The sequence below is a fragment of the Poecilia reticulata genome, chromosome 7, assembly GCF_904066995.2.
Source record: "Poecilia reticulata chromosome 7, P_reticulata-male-v2, whole genome shotgun sequence".
NCBI classification, from domain to species: domain Eukaryota; kingdom Metazoa; phylum Chordata; class Actinopteri; order Cyprinodontiformes; family Poeciliidae; genus Poecilia; species Poecilia reticulata.
Genome location: NC_088836.1, coordinates 18738182 through 18765396, shown reverse-complemented (window position 1 = coordinate 18765396; position 27215 = coordinate 18738182). Strand labels below are relative to the sequence as shown.

The 27215-nt window shown below is 38.8% G+C and overlaps 1 protein-coding gene across 7 annotated transcripts in view; it reads left to right on the top strand.

The window, feature by feature from the left end:
* LOC103467448 (ERC protein 2) overlaps positions 1 to 27215 on the top strand; it is a 154204-nt gene that overhangs the window by 109754 nt on the left and 17235 nt on the right. For 6 of the 7 annotated variants that reach the window (XM_081609059.1, XM_081609057.1, XM_081609058.1 and 3 more), the window contains 2 exons: positions 5931 to 6092; positions 9314 to 9379. In XM_081609059.1, the coding sequence (XP_081465185.1) occupies positions 5931 to 6092; positions 9314 to 9340 (189 nt within the window). In that variant the 3' untranslated portion in view covers positions 9341 to 9379. Of the gene's footprint in view, positions 1 to 5930; positions 6093 to 9313; positions 9380 to 11612; positions 12321 to 27215 lie in introns of all 7 variants that reach the window. The other variant, XR_014088222.1, reaches the window with a different exon arrangement.

Below are 27215 nucleotides of genomic sequence, written 5' to 3'. Positions count from 1 at the left end.
ATAGAAGTTAATAACTTGTAGTAGCCACAGTTGCTGCATTTAATCACCATATACCAAAGGAAGAAAACCAGATTTTGGAATCCAAATCCAGGCACATTATCACATCATGGAACCTATTCCCTAAACAGGCATGTTGCAATCAGTTACTGGATACACTCTAGTCGCAGACGAGTGTCATTGTTGAGTCACTGCCGGACTGTTTTTGTCTGAGGCCTGCTGGCTAAACAGACATAAGTCAGGCAGATATACACCTATGCACACACACACCTTGCTATTTTCCATGCTGCTTTGGTTCTCGACATAACCTCAGGCTCAGGAAGGTATGTGGGTCATTAAGATCTGGTCAGACCGCATCACTGACTGATCAAACATGAATGCTAACGATAATGAGCTAACAGCAGGGCGTCTACATGTACGGCCTCGTGAGTCACTGAAGGCTTCTGGGAAAAATAAGGGGTTTAAAAGTCAACAGATGCAGTGACTGGATGTGGATATAAGTGCAAACCTAGGTTTGCATCTTGTAAACAGTTCCTTGGGGGTGCAGCTCCATTCAAGGTATTTCAAGGAAAGCCAATTATCTGTTTATCACCATTTGATGCGTCATGTTTTCCTATTGGGTAACTAGCAGTTAAAGTCCACCTGATGATGTGATGAGAAGCTCTAGTTTCAGTGATGTGGCTTCTGGGTTTGGAACACCAGACGAATGGGACAAACTTGCACGACAGAAAAAAGGCAGAATATAATAAACTTTCCATCCTTCTTGTGCTTGCAGAGTAGATTTATGCAAACATGCTGAGACACGTATTAATCTTGCATAAACACTTTGTTTACACATCATAAGATAAGGTTGCAAAATATATTTCAAAAATTTCATGTTAACTCACCCAAAATGCAGAAGTGGAGTGCATACTTTTGGATACTTTTGAAATTAGGAGGGTAAATGGCAACCAGGTGTTGCTAATCGAATGCATTTGCTGAACTGATCATGAGCAGAAGTGATTTTCTCTGTAAAAGTAGTTTTGACATTTTGTGGTCTGGACGATTTTGGATGTGCCTGTTAGCACATTACAAAGAAAGTGAGACATACGTGCTAATGTTACAGAAGCAGTAGTTCCTGCTTTGCAATCTGGAAGGTCTTATAAGCCAAATTCCTAACTTTTTGGAGTTCATCAGGACCGATGTTTCCAGGAGTCAGTATCCTACCAAAGTTATGCTGGTCGGATCATGCAATGTTCAGGAAAAATAGCAATCTATTGAGACCTGTAGAACCAGAACTCTGCATCATGTACTACAACTGATAAGAAAATAATTTTCTCTTTAAAATACCACAAAACTGTACAACTTAAACAAAAACAAAATATCAGTTCTGTTTGTTGCGCTGTGAAAAGAGAATGCTTGCCTTCTTTGACATCCTTATTCACACACACACACACACACACACACGCACACACACACGCACACACACACAACTTTGCATAGTAGGAATATGAGGGACAATTTTGAATAAGTGCTTGCATGAAAAAGAAGAAGAAATGAGAAACATTTTTGTCCCAACAAAAGACATTAAACAAAGCATATTGTCTAGATAACGATCCCTGACCACCAAATACATAACAGCAGGAGCTTCCTTTGCCGCCACAGGATCTGGGCTTTGCAGTCATTAAATTAACCTCTGTAGATATACTGAATTATTGAAAAATGAGTTAGATCCTGTTTGTGGTTTAGTGGGATGAATGAGCCCCTGGAGACTTAACCTAAACTTGCCTGCTACAACTGAATTTACACATCAGAGATATGAATGGCTCAAATTTGTTTTCATTTCTCACACTGTTACTTTCAAACTAATTCAGGTTTTTAGAGAACAGTCAAGATAATTGTTGCCCCTTTTTTGTTTAAAACACATAGCATTTATGGTCTGTTTGTCTCCTCCTCTTCCTTGGCTTTATTTATTTATTAGATTTTCCCAATATTACACACTTAGTCATGATGTGTAAACCGCAGAAGTACAGTGATGACTACAGTCAATAGATTGGATTTTAAGTCCGGGATTTTTTTTTTTGTAACCAGATATTTGACTTTTTTAGTGAACCATTTTAATTGTCTCGCTGACCTTTAAAAAGATAATGATAAAAATATAAGAATGATATGAATGGGAGGTGAAATGGTAACAGGGAATATAACATGCTCACAGCAAAATGACCAAGATATCTTTTCCTGTAGCAATTGGTGCTCTCATGTGCATATACAACAATCATATGCAATAAATTAGAACATCAGTGAAAAGTTAATAAATCCATTCACTAAGTTAATTACATAACTGTTTTCAAACCTTTATTTCTGTCATTTTGATGATCTTCATCTTATGATGAAACAACATTTAAGATTAGAATATCGTATCACACCAATAATAAAAACATTGGTTTACATTAACAAAATGTGAGTTTAAAACATGCTTAAAGGTTGTTCTTTTCTAAAGGTACTTCTAATCTAACAAACGAGTCTCACCGGGATGCTTATTTAAATTTATTGAATATGGCTATAAATTCTGTTGCGTTCGCACTACTCAGCTCTGTACATTTAGGCACTTTATTCTCTGATTCATTGACACAAATTTCATGATGGGGAGCCCTCCTCAGGCCCATAAATGTCTTTTTACCGGAAGGAAACTAACTAGGAAATGCCATAGAATTATGGCACTCAAAGTCTCTCCGGGAAAGCTGATCTAGAGACAGCAGATTGATTTACAGATAGCACTGACCTGTCTGACCTCCCCACATCCCTCTTTTTTTAAGATGCATGTGTGGGTATGTGTGTATTAAACAAACTTTCCTTTCATTCACTTTTTTCCTAGTGTAGGCGAAACCCTTCTGTAGTTCAGACAACCATTCATATACAAACACAGGCACTTACGCACCCACACACGCAAACACACGCGCGCACACATGCAAGACTCTTTTCTCGGGAAAAGTCTCTGAAAATGTGTCCCAGTGTGGGAATTCTCTAAGCATTTCATCCAATTAATGGATGATCTCACTTCAGTAGTGCTTTAAAGTTGAGGGTAAGATGAATTCGGAAATCTCTGAGATGCATTTTCTGTGACGTTTCCCCTTAATCTTGTCCCTATTTTATAACACAGTTTAGTATTTGTCCTTAGCCTGTTCACTCTTCTCTGTTTTTTTTTTCCTCTAGCATAACTGAGTAATGCTTAACACACGGATAGACCTGATTAAAGGACCCTGCTTAATTGTTGTGAAACTTGCACAGCCTTTCTGAAGTACAGCTGTTTTTTTTTTTAAGGGCTTTTTTGTCAGCTTCCTGTGTCCATATGTGTTAATACAGCCACTCTTTAATCAGAGCAGGCTTGTGATTTACACAGGGCTTGTGTTAGGGTTTGCAGTGCAGCTGTGAGCTCAGCGGTGATTGCTGCCATGTTTACATCAGTAGCTGCACGTTGATACACATACAAAAACACACAAAGAGCCAAATAATATAGTGGGTTTTGCTTAGAGATTTAGGTGAAGAGCCTGTGTATTTTTTCTCTACATGCATCCTTGCCACCTGTGTGAGCTGCTTTGCCTGTGATCTACAAGCAGGCCTGGAGGAAACTGGCAAGCTGTTTACTCTACAAGACTACTAATTAACACTAATTAAAACTCACATATTCCACCTGAAAGGCTTTTTAAGTGTAAACACCTTTGTTTTTACACAAACATTATGGAACATGTCCTTAAGAAAAGAGTCAATGCGTGTGTTTTCTTTGTGTCTCCAATATTAAACGAGTTTTCTCAAATACCCAAATGTTCAAATCCAAATCCAAAGATAAGATGCTTCCAAATTACTAATTTAGAGATGCACCAATTAGATTTTTTTTTCTCCTTTGGCTGTTTTCCATTTTTTTTCTCTCCTTTTATCTGCCAACACCAGTATCAGATTAAGTTTTTAATTTTAGCCTTCTTGCCTACACAACTGGTCATTATTAATATTGTTCACACAAGGGATCATCAGAAAATGTGTTTGAAAGAGCAGTTGCTGTGAAACTTTATATAAACAAGATTTGATTGAGTAGTTGTTGGCATTTTAAGGTTATGTTAGCTATCAGCAAAGTCAGCATACTATTACTTCAAATATAGTCTCAATTTCTGTTCCATAGAGATCATACATACTTAACTTTGAGATTTCCAAAGTGACTATGATGTCAATATTTCCAAACCCATATTTTTGTGAATATGAAAGCTTAAAAGGGATTAAAAATCACAACTTGGACCTTCTTGTTGTCTGATTTAAGTCTCTGTCTCACTTTCTAATCGTCTGTCATTGACATATCAACATGGAAAATGCAGATTAGATCTTACAGCTCTTTATCTCTTTATTTCATCATTGCTAGTAGATAATAGAAGTAAGCTTCTTACTTAATGTCTACTTTTTGAATTCACAACATTTACCCATCCATCCATCCTTATCCCTAATGGGGTCAGGAAGTGTGCTGGTGCCTATCTCCAGCGAACGTTTCGGGCAAGAGGCGGGATTCACCCTGGACAGGTCGCCAGTCTGTCGCAGGGCAACCTTTATGTGGTCAACTTGCTACAGTGACGCATCACTGAAAAGATGACATATTTATATTGCCAACAGGTCAAAGCCAACCAAAGCAATTGATCAAAGGGTCATTATGTACATCTCCAGACTAATTCTCCCCCTCTGCTTGAGACAGATTCAAAGAATGAGGCTTGTTTAACATTGTGGAAATTACACAACTAAGCACCACCTGTGTGTTTGCATGGTGTCTGCCTTCGATTACAGGTGACTGTTCTGTAGCTAGTATGCATAACCTTACTCCACCCAGTCACACCTGCTAATGGTAGTACCTAAGGTCATAATGATCTGGACACCTGAACCTGATATTTAACGGCTCTAACCACTGGTCTGATGTTTGTCTGAAACCCTCCTCCGACCGTCCCTAACTTGTTTCTCTTCACCTCCCACAGCCTTGACAGTGTTCTCACCTTATCCAAGAGGCTCTTCTCAAGTTTAAGCTAATTGCAACCATCTTAAAGACCAGTCAAATCCTCTCCTGTGATCCTGACTGGCTGGCTTGTTTCCTCAGTCATTACGCTCCAGCCTCTTATCACAGCTCTGTTATCCCTAGGGTGCTAACTACTGTAACTCCATCTCACCTATGTCTTCACAGCTGACTCAGGCTATTTGCCTGTTTCTCCCAATGCCTGGCTCCCATTAAACTCAGGGAAAGCCGCAAGAGTTTGGCTGCAAAAAAATGCACGCCTTTTCTTGGAGTCATCTACATCTTATACACAATCCCACCACTGACTCCACAATCATGTCAACCCTGAGGGAAACTATACAGCGTTAAAACAATAAAACTGAGAACGCCAGTATATGTGCACCTCATTTTTTTCTGTCTCTATATCAGTTAGGCTGATTGTTAACATTAGTCAGCCCACACTGTCACCTTACTCTAGCATCATGTCTTCTTTTTCAATGCATATAATAGACATATAGAGTCACCATTTAGAAGCATTTGATGCACATTTAGGGGTAAATTTAATCAGTGACATGCAATAATAAGGTTTCTTCAGTGTGACCCTGGGCTACACAAAGCAACAACTGTACTTGCAGGGATTTATCTCATTCAATTTAAAACATAATTCGAAATATGTATGACAGACTTATGATAGTTCCATTAGGCGCTCCAACTTGCACAATTTACAACCTGTCAGATGTTAGCGGCTCAGTTTTTATCATCTTTGATGGCTTTCGACATACTTTCCCCTCCATGCAGAAATTCCTCAGCGTAATCATTCAAAGATTCGGGAGAAATTTTCATGGAACAAATAAGCAGTGTTGGGGAAATGAATGACTTTGTGTGCGAGTCTTACAGTTGCATTTAAACGATTGTGTTTATTTCTTTTTTGCAGACCCAGAGCAGAATGAAGTTAATAGCAGACAATTATGAGGAAGACTACATCCACCCCCAACATCACCCTCATCATTTGCACCACATGCATACAGCAAATTTGCATCACCGAAGTCTGCCAAGAGGGGACCCACACGCCAACCACCGACCTCCGATGGATCAGGTCAGAACAAATACTACACGCGCACGCACACACACACACACACACGCACGCACGCACACACACACACACCCCCACACACACCCCCCCACACACACACCCCCACACACACACACCTTGAAGGAGCAGATGAACTCCGGGCTTGTTTACACAAGTTTACAAGTTCTGAGCCTTCATCTTCATGCCTTTAAGGTTGATGCAATTTCATATTTATCAACTCCACCGGCGCTCAGTTGTGGTCTTCTTTGACAGCATAACATTTCTTGTCTCCCTTCTTTTTTTTTTATTGTAACCCTCAAACCCCAATACTTCCTGCCAAGTTAGAGTTCTTCATATCAGCCAGATAAGAGGCCCGAAGGAAAAAGCTGCCAAATGATTGTTTTTGATTGATGGGGTTTGTATGTGAGATTAGTTTATATATCATCCAACTCTTATACAAGCTCTCTCCTTTCTGTCTGCGCATATTACCCACATTGCCCCGAGGACACCCTTAATGTGTCTGCAGACAGCACTGTTGTTTTAGGCACTAGCAAGTGTTGTGTGTTCATAAAGGTGCACACTGGCATTGATGTGGATGCAGATGGGATGCATACTTGAGTGTTTGTTTGTTCTGTGTACCCTGATGAAACTGCCTGTAGGTGAAAGCAATCTTTACAAAAGACAGAGTCTTCCCATTAGCTCATAAAAGCCTTTTTTTATGCATATTTGAATTGAATTCAAACTCATCACAGCTCTATTGTTGTACATGGGGGGATTCCAAACTGTGAAATTATGCATGTGTCTCACTGAGTGTGTGGCTTTAAGATGAATAGGTGGGAATTTCCACCTGGGTCTATATTCCTACATTTGTTCTGTTTGAAATGAACTGTTGCGTGTCTGTACTCTTTATAAATAATTCTGAATCTGCTGTCTAAATTAGAGTCAAACATGAACTGGAGATCCCCTGTGCTTAATAGTGGTAAGATGCATTCGCATGCTTTCAGCAATAAGGTAGGCATAAGGTAACTGGTTGAATAATTTCTCCCTTTCATACCTCTGGAAGAGCACATCTTAATTTCTTAAAGAATGCAAGAGTCTGTGATTGATTGACGCTCATTTCGTTTCTTTTTATTATTAACTTTCAAACTCACAGAAGTATGTGAACATCTGCGTTCTTTTCACTCACAAGATGAATCAATATCTTACTTTGACTCTGATGCATCAGGTGATTGAAAGTGAGGGAAGCTCTAATGAGGCACCCGTTTTCTGGAAACCACCTTTTCAACCACAAGGATTTATAATTTAGATTTCTGCAGGTCGGTCTTGTTAGATAATTAAAACTGTCAACTTAAATGCTTTAATACACGTGATTAATCTGAAAACTTTTGTGATTTAATATTACGTATTGCAGATTAATCAAGCTATGTATTTTCACTTAAAAGCATCTCGCGCATAGAGGTTTACCTCAGAGCAGCGTGTTATGGGCTCAACAAACGGGAAGTGACAAACGACAGCATTGGGTTCATCCATTGGGTTAGCTCATTTCTGTTAGCATTTATTTTCCGGATCCACTTGACGGGTAGCCTAGCTGTGTATTATGTGTAAGCAATTCGACTAACAGCAGACAGCATCCATTGATTTGCCCATTACTTACGTCACTGCAAACTCCAAAGATGAAAATATCTGAGTTAGTTGAGTCCATCAAAACCACAACCTAACCATTGTTTAGGTTCACTGCAAACATCGTTGGAGAGTTGACCACAGTTCCTGCACAGTCATGACCCGCCCACGTTCCTACCAATATTCAGTGAGGAACAGACGTATTGAAAATGCTGCGAACTGGGGTAGAACCAGACCAGACATTAACCAGTCAGAGTGAGACCTGACAATGGAGGAGCAGCTTTAGTGATGGCTTGGTTTGTGGTTCGGAATGATCTTCAGGCTCTTCCAAACCTCACTATTATTGCTTTGCTGCAGCTGATTCTCCATCTTCTTTTTGTAGATGATTTTTCCATCCCCATTTTTCTTTTTCGCTCTTCTTCATTCTGTACACCCAGAGTACATGAAAGCTGCCCATGTTTATCTGTGAGTCTGGAAATTGTGTGATTAGCCACATCTCAGTCAGCCAGATGACGCTAGGTTCCCAGTAGCTCCTTTGATGGCACTTAGAGCCGCCACCTTACCCACTTTGTTGGAAAGAGACCTCACGGTTCCCATGATGATGGACGGATTGATGGATCTGTATAATCTACTCCAATTGCTACTACCGATTCCTGCCCTCTTCCTTCTCAGCTCGCATTGGACATCAGGTTGTTTTGCCAGAGGCTGCGCAGTGGAGCAAGGAGTAATAGAAGCGTGATCACTCATACTGTCTCCAAACGTAATATCCACAAAAAAATTTTAAAAAGTTGTTCACACAAAAGTTTGTATAAAAAAGTAGGAGGATACAGAAACACACAACACATCCAAAATAAACTATAAAAACAAGAAGTCTCAGAATTAGTGTAGAGCTGCTGAAACGGGTTGCCTGCTCTCCCGGCACCGAAAGATGTAGATGAGGGTATGTTTCTGTTTACCAAGCTTGTCAAAGCTGTTAACTTCATGTTGGTATTTAGCTTCTAGCATGTTGCACTGCAAAGCCAATGTTACAACTGTAGCTTAGCTGCTTCATTGTAGCCCATTAAGTTTTCTGAGCTTGTCAGAACCATTCAGTTCAGTGAGGACCACCACATAAACTGCAGCCAATGCTTGGCTTGTTTTTAGCTCCGGTGTCGTATTAGCAAAGACTTTGCTTTATCTAGACCTACTTTAGCTTTTTGCATGTAAGGACTTGACTGTGGAGAGCTTCCAGTTCATGCTAATCATTATAATGTTACTGTCTAAGTGAATTTGCCTTCTTGTTAGCAAAGCTCTTGTCTGGACTGTTCCAGCAGAAGGAAACCTCCAACATATCATTGGTTTTTAACAACTGTGCCAAGAAAAAAATGTTGTGATATCATAACATCTTTGAAAGAGAGCATGACCATTATATTACAATTAAAGATCACATGAGCTCAAGAGAACTGAAATATAAAACTGTAAGTTTCAGCTTGTGAATACACAATCACCAAGTTGAACTTCTATTATAAACAGAAAACAGCTGTGCTGACATGCAGGATTATTAAACATGATTATAGCCACATGTAAGAACAATTACATGCCATAATTAATACATCGCAAATTGTGTTTTCTGTGTTTTCTCACAGGATGACGAAGAAGGTATATGGGCTTGATGAGTACTATCCATAGGAACCTGCATCTCTTTGGTGTCTGTAAGTTTTTGATAGATCTTCTATGGATTGTGAATGTAGCTTTTGTTATTATTTCTGGATATTAAAGCTAAAGTATGTAACTTTTATAAAAAAAAAAAATCTACATATTTCTTGAAACTGTCACTATGTTGTGACAGTTTGATATGTGACATATAATCTGTGCAAAAACTGAGTTCCTCTTCTGCCTTCTCCCAGTGCTAACTAGAAACAACCAATCAGCCAAGAGGTGGGTTTTAATGCTGTGAATCACAATCTTGTGTTGTGCTGCTTATCCTTTGGTCTGGAAATGTAGCTCAGGGAGGAGGAGGAGATCAAACTTTTGACAGATTATCTGTCTCATAGCAAACTGTCACAACATGGTGACCGTTATAAAATGTGTAAACAACATATTCCTTATAAAAGCTGCATACTCTAGATTTAAGGTACATGTTTTAAGCTTGATATCCTGCACCTTAATGTGTTTGAGAATCTTATTCTATTTTGAAGTGAGAAGAAAGGTAGCTTTGAATTGTCCTGATACGTTGACTGAGTGGGCCAAAGTAAAAAAGATTGGCTGTAACACTGGCCGACGACACACAGTATGATAAAATCTGTAGCATATGGCTTGGTCAAATGTGGATTAAAATAAATTTACAGTGTTTACTGATTATCTAAAATAGAATTTATGAAAAATTCACACTATTTCAGAAGAAAATTGGAAACTCAGTTCTCCCTAACATAAAGCTATCTTGTGCTGTTTTGTTCTTATGAGCCCAAAAATATTGTGTCATCTCGTACTGGCTGCTGAATGTACTGTTCGACCCTTAATGCTCTGCACAACATTTTCAAGGGGCTTGAGTTACCATTAGCAGGAAACACTGATGGAACCACCCTATCCGCTGCATTACCCTAGACCAGGGGTGCCCAGAGTCGGTCCTCGAGGGCTGGCATCCTGCATGTTTTAGTTCTCTCCCTGGTTTAACGCACCTGGATCAAATGATGGCTCGTTAGAAGGCCTAAGAGGAACATTGACAAGCTGAAAAGGTTGTTACTACCACCAGGGAGAGAACTAAAACATTCAGGATGCCGGAGCTACAGCACCGACTTTGGACACCCCTGCCCTAGACGGACAGAGGAAAGTGTAACAGTACCCAACTCCGTTTCCACTGCTTGTGAATTTCGGTTGACTTAAAAGAATTGGTTTATTTTGGGGTTTATGGGTCCTTTTTGTAAAGTACTCAAATGCTAGTTGTGCAGCCATGCGGTACATGCACTCTGTGGCTATATAGGTAACTGTGTGGTTAGACCTATATGCACCCCTGCCGCCTAAAGCGAACACACCAGAGCCCATAGGTGATAAAAATGACACAATGAGAAAAACCAGAGATGGTCCAGTCTGTCTTTTTGCACTCAGCTTTTTCAGTCATAGTAAAATTTTACCACACTACCCCACCCCTTTATGTGCCAGTGTGTGGGGTAGTTAATTGCAGTACAACACAGAAAGGTTATGAGGATTTTTTTTTTCTTTTTAAGACTGCAAGCTAAAAATGCATAAAATCAAGAATGCTGAGTCATAAATTATAATTCCGGTTTTGGGGGTTTATATCGAAGCCCCCCCATTGGCTCAGGATGCCTTTAAATGAGGGCATGCAAAAAAATGAGCATGGGGGGACAGGGCTTCTTTAGAGCTAATGTTTAAGTTAATGAGACATAAAGAAACTACTTAAAGACATTCAAATATGGCTATATAAATGTGTATGTGTCTGCAAGAGAGGGAAGATTGAAAGGGTCTGAAAATTGGAAGAGTTGTTGTTGGAACCTGAACGAAAATCAAGCATCATGGTACACTCATAGTTTCCAGTTCATCTTTTTCTACTCCCACAGTAATCCACAGGTGGACCATTGCAAGCCGAGCGTGTCTCTAACCTCAATGTTGCACTTCTCCCGAACATTTTACTTTTAGGATTAAGTTATATAACTTGTGCAAGCAAATAGTTCATCTTCTTCTATCACAGTTTTGTACTTATCTGTGATGTTTGCCCATACATTTGTAAGGCGGCCTGTGTTTAAGAAAGTGTTGGTGAGCTATACGGGGTTGGAGCAGTCTACATAGCCTATAATCCAGTCCATGTGTGTTGAGAATGCAGCAGTGTCAAGATTCACTGTAATGAAACAGACCACACTGCCCCCTCTCTCCCTCAGTTTCCATCTCTTCACATTTTTCCATCACTCCTCTCCTTTCCACCTTTCTTAGACTTTCTCGGCGCTAACTCATATCCCTTAAGGTAAGCCTGGACCTCTGGTTAACCTACTGGTTCAGTAACCTTGATCAGATATCAACTGGGGATATGCATTCAGTCAGTTGTGTATGTGTGTTTATATTAGAACCTTGTATCCCTTTCTAATAGAATAAGCCTGCCACATTAGCCTTTTAGTGGAGAGTGGTATTGTGGCTAGCAATATCAGTGCTGCTCATCTATCCGATTCTGTTATTCTGGCAGCACGCAGCACGAGTGCTGCTAGAGTGTAGAGCTATCCTTTATAACAGAACAGATGGGAGCCATTCGGAGGTATGTAGCTACAGCACATAAGGCTGTACCTAATCCCCATATCCTGTCCCTGAGTGAGCCCTCCCTAATATGAGCAAACAGAGATGACAGCACAGATAGACAAATAGCTAAGAATCTATGAGCCTGATAGATTTTACTTCTGTTTCTTAACAGCACCATTGAGTTCTGCTTCAACAATGTGATTTCCTTATTAACTTTTAAAGTGTGAGTTACAGATTGTGTATTCATGCATCTCTTTGTGTAGATCCTCAACTCTTATTGGCTCATTTAGATTGTGTATGTTCTGTTTTTGATTACAGAGGTTTTGTTTACCTTCTAGCCTACTGGACTCCCTCACTAATGAAATAAGAATGTCCTTTTAGAGATGCAGCACAGAAGAAGGGGGGATGGAGGTAAATATGAATGAGAGCATGAGGCCAAAGGAGTAAAGCTGAATGAATATCATTTGTGGAAATGTTGTGCTTTTATTCCAACATAAATTAATTTATACTTTGTAAGGTTAAAAGAATCTGGAACAGAAATATTTTAAAGAAAATAAGAGAGTACAGATGGGCAGGCATTCCACAGGAGAGTGTTAAATGTTACTCAGATTAAAACAAGCTTAATTTTTTTTTTTTATCTTAGTTTGGCCACAAAATGTTTTCCATAAAAACATTTTGTGTATGTCTGTTTATATTATAGTAGGGCTGTTTTTTTGGATTTGAACAAGTAACATGGTCTTGTTGAAAACAGTTCACCATAAAATGCGAGTAGAAGTTCCATCTCATTCATTATTTTAGATATAGTTTTTCCACTAATGAATACCAATAGTACAAAATGTTGATGTCAGCATCCCTCTTGGGGTCACACATCAACAAGTGTGAGTTGAGTTCCTCCTCAGACATTTAGCTAAATGTAAATGTAATGACTGTAAAAGTTATAGCCATACCATATATTCATATTTCAATTCAGTTTATTTATATAGCAGCAGTTCACAACATAAGCCACCTGAATGCACTTCACAAGGCAGAACTTTAGCTTGTTCAGTCCACTACCTCTGTCGAACCCCGAAATATGTGCAGGTTCTTTATAATTTTCTTTTGTAAGTCTGGCCTTGAGTAAAGCTGTCTCGTGCCATGTGTCTTTGGTAATCGGTGAACCGTGACTTGAAGGTCAGAAGAGGCGTCTGATCGGGGCCATTCTTCAGCCGGCTGTCAGCGTCATCAGTCCGTGAAGTCAAAGGTTGTTCCACCAGTTGAACATGAGTGGAGAAAAGTCATTAACTCCGCAACACCTGAGTAGTGACCCTTGAGCGTACCGTGTGTCAGATCTATCTCAGTGCATACTGACAAATGCCTTTATCAGTTTTATAAACTGACAGACAAAATAAATCATCAACGGTAAAATGCTGAGGACACCAGAGGCAACACAAAGTGAAGTTTGCTCTGGTGCAGGGGATTTGGTGCTCTGCATAGCAAAAAATTTTAAAAGGTCATGACCTCTGTTGCTAACTATAGTGTCATCTTGATTAAGTTGGCAAGAACATATTGCTTTCAAAAGAGAATTCACAATGTTTTTTTAAGAGGTATTCACATTGTCATTGTGAGCATGGAAAGCTGTAGTCACAGGATCCAGAGAAGCATCAAGGCAGAAAAGCATAGAAGTCGACAAGATGATGAGAAATGCAAGGTTCAGCCGACACCTTTTACGAGCCATTCACATTTATTCATGTTTCCTGTTTTTGGTGGTTTTCTTGAAGCTGTGACAGGGAAAGTGAAACACCTCAAGTGTGGACCAGAAGGCATTTTGTCTGAGTAAGCATCATTTTCCCCTCCCACAACACCCTCATTACACACGCAACAAGGTGGCCACACATGCTGGGCAAACATACAAAGATGTAGCAGAACTATATAGAGTTATATGTTTCTGTGATGGCAAGTAAATCCGTGCTCATCGGTTCCCTATCCATGCATTGAGAATTTGCGTGCTGCTTAACTAATCAAAAGGAATCCTCTGATTCCTGTGTGGGCGTCCCAAGTATCACAACTCAAATAAAGGGAGATCAGAAGAGCTTAGCAGCATATTGTGTGTGTCCCACCTCTTCCGTCTGCAAGATCTCGACTGCTTAACCGGCACTGCTTAACTGAAGCGTTACATAGGTAGACATTGAGAGGAAATTGGAAGTGTGTCCAAATAAATTATTTTACTGTAAAATATTGTTTATTAATCAAATAGCAATTAAAAAAAAAATTGGGTTTACCCATTCAACTAATTGATCCTTCCAATATATATGCTCTTCCTCTCATTTACGTCTATGCTCTTTACATGCGTCAGATAACCAAAAATACACTCAGAAAAAGGTAAGACAATGTCTGTTCTGTTATTTCAGCACTATCTACATATGCAGAGAAAAACAGTTAAACGTGTCAGAAAAGACAAGAATACACAGAAGCATGTAACAGCTGGACTGTGCACATACAGTTATGTTGAACACATTTTATTGTGACTGAAAAGTTTAATTATTTCAATAACTCAGTTCTCTAAGTTTAACACTGATATCTGGAAATCATTATCATAATATTTTTGTCTGTTAATTATGTTAATATTTTCCTCTTACAGCTGAGAAAAACACCAATTAAAAAAAATGTGTACAAAAATATGGTATTAATAAAATGTATTAATACCTGCTTATACGTTATTTTCAAAAGGTTATTTTAATATTACAAGTTTCATTGCAATGGCAATTCTAATTGATTAAATAAGACCTTACATATAAGATAAATGTTCTGAAGTAATTTTTGTCCAACTCAAAAGGTTTTCCCAAAAATCCTCCAGTGAAGCGTTTTATGTCACTGCAATAACTTTATTTTACATTTTGCTAGGGCTAGAAAATAAATCAATAACAATACATATGATTATTGACACGTTATCAACATCGATTAAGTACTCTAAACATTAAAAGATTGTAAATCATACATCAGCTAAATATAGATGTACTATCGTGTTTTATAAGGTGGTAAGAACCTTTTACAAAATGTTGTCATTTTTACATTTTTTACCAGGTTATCAAGAATAGTTCCAGAGTTATTGTCTGAGCTTTATGTTGTTTATTATTATTATGAAAAATATGTACACTGATTGAATTGGCAAAATAATTCATAATGTGTTTTTACAATATTATTAATCTCTCAAAGGTCGCGGCATGCCTTTGAGTTAGAATCCTTTTACTGAATGGTCTTATCGTTTTCTTTCTGTCTGAACATGCCAGGTGCAATTCAGTCTGTGTGTAAACTTCTCTTTCCTAGTGTTCTCAGTGTAAGCCAGACCACAGTCATAAATCAGTTCACTTCAGACTGTTATTTTTTCCCTCTTCTTTTCTCCTCTGCTTTATGTTATGTCACGTTTCTTTATCACTTCTTCAATTCTGATTGCTAAGGGATATGTTGTAATGCTTAAGTCAAATTGGGACACAAATGTATCAATAAATGCCTCAAGATAACTCTGCGTGCAGCTTGATGTGTGGTTGAATGTTCTATGTGTGGGTAATTGAAAGATCAAGAAAGAGAGAAAGGGATGGATAGATTCTGGCAGGATTAAAAGGGTGTTTTCTGTGCTTATGTGGATGGCAGCACACAAAAGCCTTTCCCTCAGGAGAAACCTGCACCTGGGGAGGCATTTTAAGTGTCTCCATGCATTTCTGCATGTGTGTGCCTGCGTATGAAATGGAGAGCAAAATAATTGCTCTTTGGGAACTCTCAGTGGGACAATCTGGAGGTCAGATTCCTTGTTCAAGCTGGATTACCTTCTAAAGGAAAAGTCTGAACCTCCACAAAGCCACGCTGATAGAGTGAGGTATTAGGATTTGGAGACAGAGAAAAGTGAATCATCGTCTTTTCATTTTAAAGCTGTAATTTTCTTCAGACTTCCTGTGCTCTCCTTGCCCTTCTTCTGCTTCACAGACACCAAGAGCAAAATTCTGCAGTCTCAGTTAAGGCCTTTCGTGCTCCCTAACCTGTGCTTTTTACATACAGGCCCACCCCTAGGCTGCCAATCCAAGACAGGCCTGCTGCGGCGAGGTAGATATTCAAAGGTAGAAAAAAAAAGAGGTTGGAATGTGAGTGATGGGCTTTCCTTTTGACTAGAGAACTCAAGTTTTACTGTGTGACCACTCACAAAAAAATTGTTATCCTACTATGTGCTGCTCTGCCCATTTGATACCTAAATTCAAGCACTGCTGCACAGGTTCCCACACATGTTCTTAGACCGGCTATTATAAAACAAACATTTATGATCAAGATTGACATCTTAGGAAACTCTGTGGTGGTGAACTAACACCAAATATATTTTAATAGGTCATAACAGAAGGAATCTCACAATTTTCCTTCCCTATTATAGAAAAGCCAGATCTGCTATCAGAATCCCTTGTAGAACTGAAAAGGAAAACTAACAGGAATCGTTTCCTCTTACTCAAAGGCATCCCATTGTAGAATCACTAGAGAGGTGCCTCATCCTACTATTTTAATAACATCAGCAGGCATTGGACTGCATTTGACATTATGTCTGAGGTCTTTTAGGCCTCATATAACAGTGGGCTGTATTTTTTTTATTATTTTTTTGGTACGACTGTCCAAAAAAGCCTCCAAAGGTTGTTTGGAAGCTTACAAAAAGGAAGGTTTAGTGTTGACATTTAAAGAAATGACAAAAATAATTCCATCCTGATAAATTAACTTGTAGCACACATGTGTCCCAAATAAATAAAAAATGCATGCAAAAGTGAAATTATCTTCAATTGTATTCTATTCAGAGAAGAAACACATATGGAATTGAATACACAAACTGATATTTTCAAGTATGTTGATGATTAAGGCTTACAGCTAATAAAACCCCCAAAAGTAAAATTTCTTGTACAATTTTTAATATTACATTAATGCAACAGATATTTATACTTACATTTTGTGACTCCTTGTACTGTACAGAATATGCACCCAAGACACTGTTGTAGATGTTTTTGTATTCACAAGTCAGGAATTAATGGACTTGATAAGCCTATGGCACTGTTGTAATAGTAATTGCCTTCAGCTTGATGGTCTTGTATGTTGGGTGAGTGCCTGGTGTCTCTCTGCTTTCTCTTGACAATATGTCACTGGTATGACATTAAATGAAATCAGCTTCTTCATAGAACTGGTCAGAAGAAGAAAGCATGAAGAGTCCCAAAAAAGTCAAATATATATTTCTCTGATTCCACCTTTTAGGACTTAGATCATAGAAGTTTTGAGCATACAGTTTTGTTCAGAGGACGATATCATCCCGACCATGGTGCTGTAGAGTGCCCATATCACATGCGTAGTAAAAAGGGTCTCGGTCTAAAGGTTTTAGAATAAACTTCTCCTTTAAGCGCCCAAAAATGTATAACCTCTAAAGTCCTGAGTGAAACTTAGTCCAGCTAATCTTAGCTTGTTTGGGTAAGTAGGGAGTTTTCAGCCAGGTTTTGTTTTCCAGTGAAACCTTAGAATTGGATGCGAGAGTGGCCATGCTGTCCGTCACCAGATCGGCTCAGACAAGCAGATTAGCACTGTTGTTTGTTGGTTTGTCCAGCACATGAAACTGTAAATGACTTGAGTATAAACTGGTGGGTTGGGATGCTTTAAATATGTAGCTTTTTGTCACTTATTCACAAATCAAAAGAGCAGAGTGACAAAAGGGGTGCAACGGTAATCATATAGTATAAATATATATATATATATTTTTTTTCTTGATTTCTCTTATCTGGGCCTGTGGAAAAGCCATGCTTGTAAGATGACATTCAGAACAGGATTAAAGCCGGTGTAAGCCCCTCCTCGGTTTACACCACCCCTGCCAAAAGGGAATCTATGCAACCACACTCTCTCAGGCAAGCTTGTCTCCCTCATACTAGCACATATGTCGGAAAGTATCATTGTTTTTCGGACACTTCTGCACACACAAAAACCCTTCTCACTTCTTGTTTAATGCGTTACCATCCTATCTTTCACACTTAAGAACAGGTACTGCATCTCCTCACCAAACACAATCATGCATTCAGTCAAACCGGCATACATGTCTGCATCAGTTCGTCTTATATTTACTCCCCCATTTGAAACAGAGGCATTCTTACCACAAATGAGACCAGACACAAATCCCATCTGTCAGCATCAGTCGTGACATTTTTCCGACCTTCTCGCCATTATGTACCCACATACCAACTCACCTGCTTTAGTGCTGGGGCTAGATGAACACCATATGTTTTAGTAGTGCCAAAGCAAGACGAACTCAGAACATTAGTAAAGATTATGATGTTCACCTAGATCGTTGTGTGTGTGTGTGATGTATGTATGTAAGTACAATATGTAAGTTTATGCAAACCACCAAAAATGCATTTGTGGGTTTTATAGAAGATTCTGCCTGGAAAGGTTTTTGATTGGCATTGATTGGCCTTTTACTTTAATTCACTTTAATTTACTTTAATTATCATTGCTTTCCAGTTTACTCTCATCTTTTCTTCTCTTGCTTCTTCACTAAATCTCCAAGAGTGCCTCTGGCGGTCTGTGTTTGATGTGAGTGTGTTTGACTGACTAAAACAAAACCAGCAGTGCATTGCTCTGTGCTGCTGCCAAATGAGCCATGCTCATTGCAGAGACAGATGCCCATAGAGTTCTGGGGAGATTTCAAATATGTTAACTGTTAAAAAGTGTAGCATGAATTTGCTTTCAGCACCCTTTACTCTGAAAACCAAAAATAAAATCCAGTGCAACCAACTGCCTGTAGAGGTTACTTTATTCCTATGTTGAGTTGGATATGTGCAATTTAGTCCCAACCTTTCTGTGAAGGTTTTAGAGGTTGTTTGGAGAAAATCAGCAAACAAACCACATCATTAAAAAACCCAGCAAGACAGGTTCAGGGCCAGAGTAGTTAAATAGAGTTAAGTTATAAAACATTTGTTCAACGTGTGCATTCCAGTCTTAAATCCTTCTTCAAAAGGCCACAAGGCAAGACTCTGAATCTACACAAACATGGTCATCCACCTAAACTTGCAGGATGAGCAAGAAGAGCTTTAATCAGAGAAGAAACCAAAAGACTCATGGTAACTCTGGAGCAGCTGCAGAAAATCGGAATGCAAAAGTGCTAAATGCAACACTACATACAATATTTAACACTATGAGAAAAATGTGCACATTTACCATTTGTATTTATTTAACATGCTCTATTTTTAGTCTTGCTGTGATGTTTTTCTGTCTCAGGATTTCATTCTGACTATTTAGTTGAAGACTAAATAGTCAGACTGCTCTTTCTGAAATACTACAGTTTGTTTTATTTTAGCGATAACATCACTATATGATTTTAATGTCACTTTCTATTATCAAAATGAAAACATGAAATACCTGGGGTATTCAAACCAGTCATGTAACATGAGCCAAGTTATACCTGAAGCATATGCACCAGCTGGCTGACAAAACAACAAAAAGAGCTAACTGAATGAGAGAGACTTTCGTGATCATTCTTAACAGCAGAGTGGACCTGGATAAAATATAACACTAGTTATCAATAGGTGCCATTGTACCATTGCGCTACTCTAATATCCTATCCAAGAGCAAACTAGGCTGTCACAGTTTATGTGCAGCAAGTCTTTAACCCTGCAGCTATAGGATAAGCTTTGCTACTGGGTGGTCTTCCTAAAGCTGATCTCAGAAAAACATCACAGGCTGCTGCACCGTCATTTTAGGTGTCAGGGTTAGAAATCCACTTAGGTCACTCAGGTGTATGTTTGACAACAACTTTCAAATGATGTTTGTTATAATTTCAGCACATCGTCTCTTTCTGCAAAGGTGGTGCTTGCTATTTGCAGATCGAGAAATCATGACTATTCAACGGAAAGTCAAATCTATTTACATGGCAAATCAACAGACAGCTAATGTTGACCAAAATGTTTTGTCTATGTAGCTGGGCTTAAAATGACATTGGCAGAGGTTTGAGCAGTAGCTCAGCAACTAGCATTGCACAAACTCGCACTGACGTTTTATTTGCTCTTTACTTTTGCTCACTGCCAGACAGCCAAATGTTTGTTTTGCACTCATGACACATACTGGAAACACACAAAGGCACAAACAGGCTCTCTTTACGTGAGAGGTCAGTCACAGTTCTTTGTGTGGCTGCTCAATCAGCTGCAAGAGGAAACAACTGAAATGTTTTGTGACCATGTTTGATCTAAGGTTTGCTTTAATTTACTGTCGGGTCTGTGCCCCAAAATATTTGTTGTAAGACTCAGATACAATCACTTAGTAAAAATACATATTCTTTCTGAGTTTTGTGATTCAGAGTAAAGAATTATTGGCATTAGAGTGAAAATCAGATCTATTTCTTGCCTATTTTCCCTCACTTATTTCAATTACTCGTTTTGCTTCTCATCTTCACCCCATCCTGCTTATAGATTGAAGCTGCTTGAAGGAATGACATGAAACTTAGTAAAGGAATCAGCCTCCTGGTTCTATAGACCAGATAATGTGACATACTTCAAAGATGAGTAGAATTTGTATTTAAAGCTGCAGGATGCAACTTTTTTAAGCAATATGTGTTTTTTCTTATTGTCAAAACTATGTTACAGTATGAGCCATCCTACAGCCATCGGCAGAAATGCACCATTGTCACAAATGAGCTATCAGAGACAGGAGGAGGACCTTACGACTGTCAATCACCTTAGTGTACGTGCTGCTAGGTTGCAGCTTTTTACCCACAACAGAGCCTGTCATAAATGTGCAGGCTAGTAAGCATGGTCTGCAATGTTGGGGATAAACACTTTTTTTTCTGTAATGGTAAGATGTTTCTCCACCATTAGCAGATTTAGCAGTGCGTAAGCAAGGCGATTGACAGTCGTGAGACCCTTCCCCTGTCTCTGATTGGTTGTTTGCTCTAAGACCTTCTGCCACTTGTATACTGGCCACTTTTTGATGTTAGAACATACTGACAAAATCTGATTACTGGCAAAAAATGCTAGTGTCATTTTCACCGTTGGACAGAGCTGAAAACACATACACTCTTTTTTTCCCTTGATTGAAATCTACCAAACTGAGACTTTAAAGCACAGTCACATCCTGATGCAATAATATATTGGAGACAGTATTAACACAAGGATTAACAGGTGTTAAGGATATCAGTGAAAGACAAAAATAAAAAGTATGTTGTTTGATTAATTTGTAAATTTGATATTAACAAGCGTTTATATTTATTTTCTTCATTATACATGTATGTATTTTTTTATGGAAAAATAGTAGACCACAAGAACAGGCAGCATGGCACAGGTTGAGCGTTCTCCAGTCTGCTGTTGTTCCCACATGAGGGTTTGGGAACTTATAAAATATAAACTTTATGACACACATAAACAAAACCTCACTCACTACAAAGTTACAGAAAGCTCACTCCACAGGTGGTTGTGTGAAAGTATTTGTGTAATTTGTTAATGTGAAATCCTATAGGTCTAATGGGGACACGGGCTCTTTTGGCATCACAACGCACCTGACTTCAATTTGACTGGCTTGTTCACAGACAAGATCGTAAAGATGGCATCTGTCTTCCCTTCTGGGACTCCATAAAAAATTTTCAGACCTCTTGTTTCTCTGTCACATTTTTCCAGTCTGTATCCTCCTCCCCTCTCTTATTCTGGCACCGTGAATGACGGCTGTGTAGAGCAGCTATTGAATAAATATCCAGCAGCAGGTGAATTTAGGGTTGATCAAAAATAATGCTTAATGTTCAGTGGAAAGAAAAGTTTACTTGCTCATTTTTTCATTTCATTTTCAAAAAGCAACACTATATTAAGTCATAACCAGACAAGCTGTTTTTGTTCAGTGAATTTCATGTGTGCATACTCTATTGAATGTCTCTGAGGCTGTATGAAAAACTAAAACGTATTTTAGAAATTAACCTTCAAACATTTACTGCTTGATGAAAAAAAAACAAAAAAAAACAATATTTTCAATATGTATTGCCCATGCTTATAATCTTCCCCAACCAAGTACATCAAGGCCTGGAGAAAGCACAGAACATAAATCATTGTATTCATTACTGGCCAGCTTTAACCTTTCCCTTGTTTAAAAAGGCAACATGTGTTTACCAGCTCTAAAAACAATAGCTTAGCAGAACCTTATGCAGGGCAAACCAAATGGACTGCCAGTGAACAACAACTATGTGTTTGTATTGTTTTATATTTCTGTTTTATTGTACCTTCTAATAAGATATGTACATAGTTATTTTTCTACATAGTGTATTTCAAAAACGTGTGCTCCTTGAAGTATTGTGTTTCGCAACAGGCATTCTGTTCTGTTTGCTTTAGTAATAACTAGGATAACACATCATATGTTTGTGTGTATGGTGCTGCATGATGCCCATCTGTGTTGGTCTCTGTGTGTGCTTAGCAGCAGTAAAAAAAAGAAAAAAGTTCATCCTGCTGTTTCAAACTAGAAAACACGTCGTAAGTGCCTCGTAAAAGTATTGACACCAAGAAACATTTTCACATTATAAAAACATCAAGGCACTTTATCCAGATTTTATGAAATAGACCATTGGAGAAGCAAGTGGCAGCAGAAACTGGAGCTGTAGTGAAAATTAAATTATATGTAATGTAATTTTAGTTTTCTGTCCTCCGTAGCGAAGTTCGATTTTACTCTGGTCAGACCAAGTACCTTTATCTCTTCACACAGTGAAAGATTTTATGTACAAATTGGTTCACTTCTGAATGCAATCATTTGACCATATCAGAGTTTTAGGGGAACAAAAAGGATTAGTAATGGACAGATCAGCTGGACCGGAGTTAACTTTTGGTGAATGCACTCTACAAACACACTGAGATCATGGAGTAGACGTTTTAGCAGTGATGTCAGTTGTTATGTCAAGGCAAACCTCTTCCATGCCCTTCCACCAAACACACCCCGGTGTCAGAGATGATCGAGACCAATACATTTTTAAGAATTAAGTTAGAAGCAGCTGGAATGTCAGATGTGTTAAAACACATTTGTGTGACTTGATGTGTTCGCACTGATCTTAGGAAATCTGGCCTCAAGAATGCTTGTGTTGAGAAAAGCCTAAGGGCCAAAGCATTAATGATTTACCAAAGTTCTAAATCCGCATACAGACTTGGAGACTTGCGACTTAATATGTATGCCACAAAATATTTGCAAGTGAGTGATCATTTTTCACCCCGCATGCTTGAGGTCCACATTTGCTGAATGTGTGAGTGTGTGTGTATTTATGCTGGTTCGGTAGAACAGGGCAACATACCGTGACTTTATCATGGCGCAGCAGAAACTGTATTAACAGCTGGTGAAAGATGTTTTGTCCACATTTCTCAGATTCCCCTCTGACGGAAGAACAATGGGGAAAATTGAAAACGAAACGGATAGGATAACAGGATAACAAATAACCAATGTTTACTTGTGAATTTAAATGGAGTTGGTGTTTATTGATCATCTTAAACCTTCTTGGAGTCATTTTCTATCATCACTTTGTAACAGCTCTGGGTTTTCCAAACTCAGGAAGTATTTCCCATCTCCATTTTCATTATGTCTAAAATGCATCTGTGTGTGCTTTTGTTTTTTTGGCTTCAGCTTCCACTCATCCCTCTTTTATCCTTGAATTCTTAACACTGATACAGATGTGGGATGTTTGTTTGCTTTTCTTCCCAAGCAAAAATTCTTTCTTCTCCTCGCCGTCTGCTTTGGTGTTACTTGTCAGGTAAATGTGTGTGTGCGTGTGTGAGTGTATCAGCATGTGCGGGGGGTTTTAGGAGGGGACGGGGAGCATGCACAAGTGCTAAACCAAAATCCTTGCTTGAGTGCTACTGCAAAGACCTGGGTTGACAGAGAGGATTGAGAGTGTCATCTGTGAGATTAAGTGTAATGACCAAGATTGACAGACAAGACAACATCGCACACTTACATTGACATATACATGAATGCACTCAAAACATTCAGACAAAAATGTACGCTGGTAATTATAGAAAGGCGTATCAAAGTGTTGGGATAAGCCCCTGTTTGAATGCGTGAGAGCGGGCGATGCCATTTTCACCTCCACACCTCTAAAGTGAACCAACTAAGATTGCTTTCACTACTTTTCTTTTTTGTCCTCTCTCTTACCTTTTCCTCATCTTTGTGTGTGTGTGAATTTGTATAAACAGAGAAACTGTGCCAGAGTTGCCTTAGGGAGCTCTGTCATCTGGTGTCAGCTCTTCTTTCTCGCTTTGCATTCCCTGAAGTTGGTATAAATGGATGTTAATTTGACTCAGGAGCAGCACATGTGAGGATTTTGGAATGTTTGTGTGATGCAAGGACAAGGAATAGAATCTACAAGTTTAACAAAATCCTTGTAGGGGGGCCTTTTTACCACACATGTGCATAGAGTAGTAAGTGGAAAAGCATGCTCGCCAGGGAGATGCACAAAATTGATCCCATGAGCATGCGGAGAGCTGTGACGAATTTTCCCACAACAATTGTAATTGTAATGTTCCCAAATTATTCCAAAGTTTATAAATCTGGTATTTAACTGTCACGCTGTGAAAATATTCTCCCTGAGAAATCCAAGTTTGTGTGGTTATTGAAAAGGCTTTGTGCGGTTAGCAGAAAAAGATGTTTTCTTGTCAACACCGCATTAGGGCTTCGAAATGTAGAAGAACTTCAAAATGTTCTGGACTTTTGTCTGTATAAGGTCAGCTTAACTGAGTGCTTTGGATTGAGTGAGCTCATACCTCCCAGTCCTCTCCATTATCCACTCCAGAATGGAGTCTGTGCACCATAAATTTCAGCATCTGTACCTGCTCACATAGGACCTCCAGGACTTCCACGAGGCTCTCGCTGTGTGTGTGACAAAGTAACAATAAAGCTCCCATTCATTGTGTGCATTTTGTTCATAGAGGCACACAATGGATAAAGAGAAGCTCAAACTACAGAAACGGAAAAGTAAGAATCGCAACAAAGCTTGTTTTCAAGTAATAGATTGTAGTTAGATTTGCCTTTTTTTTTTTTCATTTGGATGAATGATCTCTAGTGCTACAGACAAATCCTAGTGAGAAATAACATTGTTCCTTCAATTATGTCCCATACTTTTTCCTCTTTTCTGTGTAGACTTTTGACAACCAGTGCATTGTCACCTCTATGAGCTTGTAGCGAAAACTGTACATCCCTCATTGGAACACTGGTGCAATTTGATACTTTGTGCAACTTAATCTTAAAAATACTCATAATAATAATAATAATAATAATCATACCTTTTGCACTTGCATTTTGATAACTTATAGTGTGTCTGGTTTAAGAAAATACTCTGATTTGAGCTCATATGCATATTATACTGGTTGGGTTTACTATTAAGACTGAATACAGGGATAATGTATGAGGTCTCTTCTTGTGTGGAAAGATCGTTTTATTATTTATGTCAAAATAACCCTGTATATAAAAATGCAAAATGTGTGTTTACTATTAAATACATTCCAACATAAGGTGAATATATTTATCTATAATGATTTTTCCTACAATGAAGGAAGGAAAAATCATTGCGTTGTCTTGGTACAGATAGTCTGAAATCTATGTGTTTCACAAAAACATCAAATAACCTTACTGGTCGAAAGATTTTATTCATTTTTAATCTGTACTTTTCAAATGAGACCTTACCATCACTTTCCAGGCATATAGCATCTGATAAGTTTGGCATGTAAAGGTTCATTTGGAACCCATTAGCCTCTCCTGGCTTAGGTGCAGGCTTTTTGGAACAGTATAAATTCGAAGCTCTTTTTATTTTCAAGGTATGATCAACTTTCATCTTTTAATCTTCTTTGCACTGTGACCCTGCAAGTACAAAGAAAATGGGCCATTTTTGCTGGCACTGCAGCAAGCACTTTCTTTTTTTTCTTCATGTGTCTGTGCAAGCTATTGACGCATTCCAAGAACACTGTTCCAGGCGCTAGGACTGTGTTTAATGAAGGCAGGGGCATGGCTTCAAAGAGCTGCGATCCAATCTATGCATGCAGAAGTGTGCACAGCACGAAAGCGAAAGACGTACAAATAAAGACGTGCACTTCTGCTGGCCGAAGCGAGCAAATTAGTTTTTAACTCAGTGTCTCAACCCTCTTTAATTTGACAGTGCACGTCCTATACTTGACTGAAAAAGGCATGTGTATACTCAGTAATGTAAAACCTGTGCAACTGAGCATTAAAATAACATTCATTACTGACTTTGGCTGATGTAGCATACAAATATTGAAGGTGGCAAGTGCTAAGTTGTACAAATTATGACATTTCAGAGCTAATGAGCAAATAGTGGGAGCCGAAAAACATTAAGCTTACAGCTGAAAGACAGCTCATTTCACATAATACATTGACTTGTAACGGTCTGCTTCTAAACGCAGACAGTCCAAACACAATTACTCTTTTTTTTTAAAGAATTCAGATGCTAATGGCTTTTTTTGAGTGTGTTTTCTTTATTTTTCAGAGAGAAAAAAGATTAATGGCTATATTTTTCTTTTCTATCAAAGCATGGTAATTATTTTTCACTGTTTGGAAATGTAACACAATGAGGGCAGACCTTTGTTCAAAATCCATGCGAAACTCATTCTGTTTTGAGTTTGGATGTTTTAAATGTGTATGTGCTTGTGTTTTTGCTCACGCGCATGACGGTATGCCTCTGGTGTCTTTGAGGTGAGGCTAAGGTGTGTCGGTCTCTTTGATGTTTGGCTAAGAGTTTGTAACAGGCTTGGTTTGGAGGCTTGATATTTGCATCGCTGTACATATGTGTCTGTGTGCGAGAGGGGATGTGGTTCACCTTGCGCTGGCCACCTGTAAGCCATCGAGAAAAATTAGCCTCTTTAGTCCTGATGGGATGCAGAGCAAAGGAGGAAGGGGGTGGTGGGAATGTTATGGGAGGGTTGTCAGATGGGGCTGGGGAGTTTTGAAGGTATATGCATATGTTTTTCTGTGTGTCAGGGGGGTATGCATGGCAGATATTATGACGGACCCCTTTCAAACTACATTCTGACTTTGTCGTTAGAGGAGAGACAAGCGTACAGCATACAATGGAACCATTTGTTTCTCATTTGTCTGCAGTGTCTCGAGATCTGTGCATGTGAGTGCGTGCACGTGTGTGTGCATTTATTTAGCCCTGGTATTCCGGCAGTGAGCCCAGCATTGCTATGACTCCACTAAACACTCACAACCTGGACTCATTACACTCAGTAAACAAATAAGCCATTGATACCAGCCAGCGAGCACCATACACACAAATGCTAACTTATGATAGTTATAAACAATCATGGATGG